General features: G+C 35.7%; 1 protein-coding gene across 1 annotated transcript; it reads right to left on the reverse strand.

Annotated features, from left to right (window-relative positions):
* Positions 1–1,017: 1,017 nt before the first annotated feature.
* Positions 1,018–5,893, reverse strand: LOC114398044 (squamosa promoter-binding-like protein 9). Its single transcript, XM_028360157.1, has 3 exons — positions 5,138–5,893; positions 2,074–2,213; positions 1,018–1,936 (listed from the first exon to the last, which is right to left on the reverse strand). The coding sequence occupies exons 1-3, from the start codon at positions 5,482–5,484 to the stop codon at positions 1,344–1,346; spliced, it is 1,080 nt and encodes a 359-aa protein (XP_028215958.1). The 5' UTR covers positions 5,485–5,893; the 3' UTR covers positions 1,018–1,343.
* Between the last annotated feature and the right edge of the window lie 875 nt (positions 5,894–6,768).

The following is a 6,768-nucleotide window of genomic DNA, read 5'->3' on the forward strand; positions in this document are numbered from 1 at the left end:
TAGTGCACACACTTGCAACGAAAAAATATTCACTCCAAATCTTCAAAAATTCTGAAAACAACAAAAAGTCATTTAACATGTCTTCTTCACTCATCATGATAACATTTTTGGAATTTCCATAATTTTGATTACCTGCATCCCCACCCCTTTTGTTTCATTCTATTCTAGACTCCTTTAAGTTTTTTTCCCTTTCCTATCATGGTATTCATAGAAATATCACTTCCAATAGTTGTAACTTCTAAACGATTTGCATACCGAAATTCATTAATAAATAAAATTAATCTCTTTTTGATCTAGGAGGCCCCAACATGTATTCAAAAAGTAAAACTGAAAAACTAGTTTTAGTTTTATTGTAAACTACTGTCCAACACGTAAATCAACTACACCAGATCATTCAAACTTAACCAAAGATTCCAAATGAGTCCTAGATATGCAACTACGGAGAGAAAACTTTGCTTCTTATAGTAATCTTATCTAACTCAAACTAAATTACCTACACTAGAGGATGCTTATGATTTATACCAAAAATCATATTATAAACTGAGAGCTACCTCAATTTTGTCTTGATACTCAATTTGAAATGAAAGAAGAAAAGATTCTTTTTGCTAACTCAATTAGCAAAATGAAATTCTGAGTTCAAACTTAGATTTACAAACTCTAATGTAAACATGCACTGAATTGTTTTGTGACCCTAATATTGTGTTGAAAAAATGAAGTGATTTTTGAACAGGTTGCATGTTTTAATTAAAGTTTACAAACCTCAATTTATATGAACTTCATTTTGCAAAAACAACCCTACCTTTTCTTTCATTTGAAACTAAGTTTTGAGACAAAACCCAATTTACAATTGGATTCAATTGAAAACCATACAAAGAGCTTTTTTAGTTTTACCTTCTGAAATGTACGTTGAGCACCTCCCAACTGAAAACCAAGCATGCCTTGTTATCCAAGTCATTCAACTTAATGCTGTGCAAAATGTTCTTAGGCAAGCAATGTGTGCAACACTTAGTTGACAGATAGTCAAAAGATAATATCAAATAAAATGGAGCGGTGGTAGCAAACATCAAAGAGGCTGTCCTCCCAATCACAAATAATTCCAGAGGTGACGGCAATGGCAGAAAACACCATACCTGTGTTTAAGACACTACTAACAAAACACACTCTCAGGTGAGATTCATTCGGTGCCTGAAAGTTCCACAAATGAGGCAAGGCTACCCACCTTGCTTATCAGTTAAAACAAAACAAAACAACAAGCAATAGTTATCATCAATCTGGTAAGTAACCAAGTAGGCACAGGTTTCTGCTACATGTTATTACAAAGCTGACAAAAAAAAACAAGTGCATTAAAGTGACCAATGAGCAGATTCATATGCCCTGGACTGTTCTAGATCCATATAATGCCTCCTGCCCTGTTGGGACAGGTCCAGCTCACCATGAAGTTGGCTATTGAGAGGCTGTGAAATCTGACCGAGACCTAGATCAGGGACCACCTCGGGCGAACAGTTACCAGAATCAATGCCCTTGAAAAACCACGAGGTATTTGGAAGTTGATGGATTGATGCACCATGAGATGATGCAGCAAGTTGTGTCAAGGGTGTCCCGTTGAAATTTATCATGTTACTCAACCCAAGACTTGGTGCTGTGTTTCTAGAACCCCATGTTTGATTTGACAGAAGAGAGAGAGCACAGCTCGTGTCGGTGACCCCAATGTAACTTTCCCCTGGAGGATGTCCCGGGCTGGCGAAGCTTGTCCCACCCACCGAACCTTGCAAGAAAAGGTCAGATGATGTCTCTGAGTTGCCATTCCAGCTAAGTGTGGAGGTTTGATTTCCAGGAGCTAGCTCAGATGATCTAGGAGTTGGAAGTGAATTTCTCAGACTAAGCTTTGGGTATGAAGTCAATTCCATCAGAAAGTTGCTACCTCTGCCACTATTATCTGTCAATAAAAGTGCCAGACATTAGAGTTTGTTTTACTTTTGTATGCCAGGAATGACACAAGCTGAAACTAAATATGCTTCCCTATGAAAAAATTGGAAGAGACATGAAACTGATATTTTACTGATAGTTTCTAACCAAAAGCAGACGAAGAAAGTCTGGCATAGCGAGAGGTTAAGAGGGAGCTTGTTGGGGGCTTTCTCCGACGTTCATTATGGCCAGCTAGTCGCCTACGGCAACTTCTTTTTCCTTGATCAAACTCAGGAAGCTGATGAAACCTGTGCAAGACTATGAAACATGATATTATCTTTTACAAATATAAATGATTCCAATTTATGTCAAAGAGAGGTGAATGAGTACAAGCATACCCAAGTGCCAAGACTTAAGAAATGCTAACATGACAAGTCTACTGTTACCTTAGCATGACATGCTGTTGTTGCCACAAATTGGAAGCACTTAAAATATTTGTTGTTTCATTAAATGCAGATGCAAATGAGATGGAATTTCTAACTTATTTGAATTAGTCATCATTGCAAAGATTGCAGAACATAAGCAATATGTATAAACCCAAGAACAAGGGTATTCCATATGATGCACATCATGTGAGCTTGTTTGGCATTGAATGAGATGGCATATTAGCAGTATAAGATGCTCCTTGAGCCCTGTTTTACTGAAGCAATCCTCAAACATTGCTCAAGTAACATTCTGCGGCTCCATGATACTTGGAATTCAGCTTTAACGTATTAGTAAAATAAGACCAAAACAATACCAATGAAGTTGTTTATCTTCTATATTACCAAAAGGGATGGCATTGTATTTACTCTTTAGTGAAAGACACCAGAATAATTCAAAAGAGAAGTCATCAAGCTTAAATACAGGGGATAAACCACAATGTATATCCACCGATAGTACATCTGAAATGCTGGGAGATTGGATGCTAAAAAGTCCATCTTAAATATCTTTTCACGATCTTTCTCATGATATGTATTTTAACTTAGAATATTCAGAAGTAGGTCCGGAAACGAGTCGAGTTCAGTTCGGCTCATTAATATCTTTTGCTGAAAAATTTGACTTTTGGTTCATGAACCTTTATTTTTCAGCTCGAACTCAACTCAGTTCAAGCTCACAAACAGTTCAATTCAGCTTGTTAGCTTGGATCACATGAACCAAAAGTCAAATTTTTTAAATCCTATACAATTCAAATTTTCAATTTATTGGTAGATTTTAGATAAAATGATTGTTTAATTTTTGTGAAAAGACAAAACTGAACTTATTCTATTAGCTTTGTAGGGCCACAAGGTATGACAAAAAAAACATAATTATAACCAAAGTCTGCATAAATAAAAACTACCCTGCCCTAGATATATATAAAATAATAGAAAACCCAATCAATTATATATATATATATATTGAGCCAATTCATGAATCAAATGAGTTGAACTATTAGCAGCTCAAGTTTGGGTCATTTATTTAACGAGCTCAAATTCAGCTCATTTGGTTCATGAACCAAATTCAACGAGCTGATTATTGAATCGAGTTCCGAACTATTTTCGAGTTGGTTCAATTCATTGTCACCCTATTCAGAAGAGTATTGTTTTTCATTATTAAGGAAAAGTGTAACTTTTGACTTAGATAACCCTTTTCAACTGTGGAAGAACCATGAGACAAAAAAAAAGACACAAATTACTCTTAGAACAGCCAACAGAAAGTTATCCCAGCTCCAAAAAAAAACTGCATATAAAACCACATTCATTGACAGATAGACCATATTCTCCATATCCTGGGGTTGGAAACTTTCCAATTATGATGGCCATCTGTCTCCAAAATACAAGCTTATTACACCATTGAATACTATCCTAGAATGCACAGTAGCATCCTCTAGCACTAATGAGTCAAATTGAAATGGATAGTACATGTGACAACTGACAGTCTGACATAGCTAGCACCATAAAACAGAATAGAGATGAATAGTCACATAAGCAAAGCATGTGGTTAGGATTTCATGATCCAGCAACACCAATTGCACTCATTCTCAATAATGTATCAACAAGTCAAACTAAACAGTATGAAAACTAACATTAGTCAAGGAGGCAATACATGACTAGTGTCTTCATGCAAGGAAATTACATAAACAATCAGACAACCTATCTGTTTAAGATAGATAAATCAAATTCAACAATCAGGACCCACGTTATGGATGACCAGACAAGGGAAGGCTAAAGTCACTCTCACTCCAATTAGCAGAAAACTACCATTTTGATAATAATGCAAGCCTTGAGTAAGAATCCTAGGTTCACATCAACAAGGAATTGCTCTTGTAGTACAAATAACATGCCTTCACACTATAAAACAACTTGATTCATGACAGTAAAATACATGGATGTATCTTTACACAGATCACATACCTAAAGAGTTTGGTCATGTTTGGTAACAGATTATATTTGGAAAATTATCATTATTTTATTTTTTTTCAAAGGCTCTCTAGTAATCTATAAAAGGAAAAAAAAAATATTATTTCTCCAAAAAAGATAATCCAAACACAAAAACAGTAATGAGAAAACTGTAACAGCATATCAATAGTTCACTACACAATTGAGGGCCCCCTCAAAGGCTAGAGGGAAAACAGCATAGTAGTGTTTGTGTTATTTTAAGACTACAAATTGCACACCCACTTCAAGCCTTTTTTCCGTACAAACGAAGTTATTATTTTTAATACCAAACACACCCGGGGGTGCAAGAATCAATTCGCTGAAAAGGAAAACAATAATATTTCACATGCGTTATAAGACAGCCGTTCAGATAAGCACTTTAAAGCTACGCTAGGAGGGGAAAAAAAAGTAAAGTATACCGAGTACAATCAGCCAAATCATAACTGAACAACAAACATCTCAAGAACAGACACAAAGAATCACACCACACCAAAGCCTTGAACAAAAGCAAAGCCACGATTAAGGAACTAAACCAACTCCAAACAAGTAACACACACACCTATAACTGCACCGACAAAACAGGATAACATATCTCACCTACAAACCTACACCCCAAACCGCAGAATAACGAGCAAAAAAACTGAATAAAATAAACAAGGCCCTACCCTACTTTATCTTACCTCAATATTAAAATAGCACAAGAAGAAGAAAAAGAGAATTTTCAGTTTTGTTTCAGGTAATAATAATAATAATAATGAAAGAAGGGGTTTGACCTGCTACACTGTTGACAAAACCTTTGTTGAAGACCAGCAACAATGACTGAAGGGGATTTAGAGTGCATGCCACAGACCTTGTGTCTAGAATAGTAAGCTTTTGCATCACTCAGATCTACTTTGCACCCTTCAACTTGACACCTGGGAGGTTGAGCTGGTTGAACAGACCCACCTCTTCCTTTCCTTGAAGAAGAAGAAGAAGTAACAGTAGCAGCAGAAGAAGAAGAAGAAGAAGAAGTAAGAGAGGTGGCTGGAGTAGCAAGACCAACATCCTCAAAATAGATTTTTTGGCCGAATTTCAAACCGTTGAGGGACTCAGAAGAGGAGAGTTTGGCGTCTGAAGCCATTGGTGCTGGTGATAAGGAAAGGTAGCAGGCTAGAAGCTAGAGTGTATTGTTGTAACTATTATTATCGTTAGTATTATTCATAGTGGTTTGTTTTGATAAGAGCAAGAGAAGAAGTGAGAGAGAAAGAGGTGGTTGTTGAAGTTGAAGTCATGAAAGGAGTGGTAGTGGGAGAGTAAAGTGGAAGACAAAAGAGGAGGTGGAAGGGTAGGGAAAAGGAGAGAGTTGACGCTGGGCCATAGGTGGCAGAGAGTGTGGTACACTGAGAGAGAAGAGAGAAGGAGTGAGTGAGTGTAGTCAGAGAACCAAACACACCCTTGTCTGTCCAAAACCAAAAATAATGGAGCCAGCCAGCTACGAGAGACAGATTGTACCCTCTCTTCTTTTTTTTTCTTCTCAACTCAACAATTTCCTCTCATCTCATTGCTTCAAAAAGTTCCAAGTTTTAAACCATTCCAGGCCCTTACAAGTGTAACTGTCGTTTTGTGCAACTTTTTCTGTCCCTGTCACACACTTGCTAGCTGGTGCTACATACGAAAGGGATGTATCCATGGACCCAAATTTTACAACATATCATCATTATATATTCATTTCAGAATCAAACGAAAAAAAATCTTGACCTTGCAATTGCAATTCATTGGCGACTTATGGTATCTTTGGTTCTGCGGTGGCACCACAAAAATCAATTTTTCACCGTGAAAATCTCAAAGCTACAAAGAGTTCTTTACTATAAACGTGAAAAAATAATTGAATTGAAATTAAGCACCATTTATCCAAACATGTTATTATTAGACTCGGCTCAACCCATTAGTCTAGAATTAGACACCTATTGAATCTCAACTATTAGTTGGATTCAATATGCATATGATTCGACATGAATCGATTTGATTCGACTTGAATCAACGATTTGATTGACTCAAAAGGTAAGTATTTTTTAATTTCTTTTTAACAATTAAATCAACACATGTTGTTTATAGATTTACATACTTTTTTATATCACGGCATAACCACATTTTATAATCTAAGACAATAAAGTTATTATCCTTTCAATTTTTTCATAGCTAATTTACAAGTGTGTATGTGTTTAAAAGACGTATCTATCATATGAGAATAATCATCTTATGTTCTTATGTGAAAATGAAAATAATTAATTTCAACGATTAGATTAAAATGAAAGAGATCAAGATTAAAACATTTAAAATTCAAATTAAAATTTTATTCAATTATAAATCTCCATAAGATTTACAAAACAAAAAAATATATATCTTAAAGATTTAATATGTGATG

The sequence above is a fragment of the Glycine soja genome, chromosome 19, assembly GCF_004193775.1.
Source record: "Glycine soja cultivar W05 chromosome 19, ASM419377v2, whole genome shotgun sequence".
Taxonomy (NCBI): domain Eukaryota; kingdom Viridiplantae; phylum Streptophyta; class Magnoliopsida; order Fabales; family Fabaceae; genus Glycine; species Glycine soja.

Coding starts and splice junctions, on each gene's coding strand:
- LOC114398044 (XM_028360157.1), bottom strand. CDS start 5,484: ATGGCTTCAGACGCCAAACTCTCCTCTTCTGAGTCCCTCAACGGTTTG. Junction 2,214..5,137: donor TTTTGTCAACAGTGTAGCAG/GTCAAACCCCTT, acceptor AGTCTTGCACAG/GTTTCATCAGCTTCCTGAGT. Junction 1,937..2,073: donor ACTTTCTTCGTCTGCTTTTG/GTTAGAAACTAT, acceptor TTTTATTGACAG/ATAATAGTGGCAGAGGTAGC.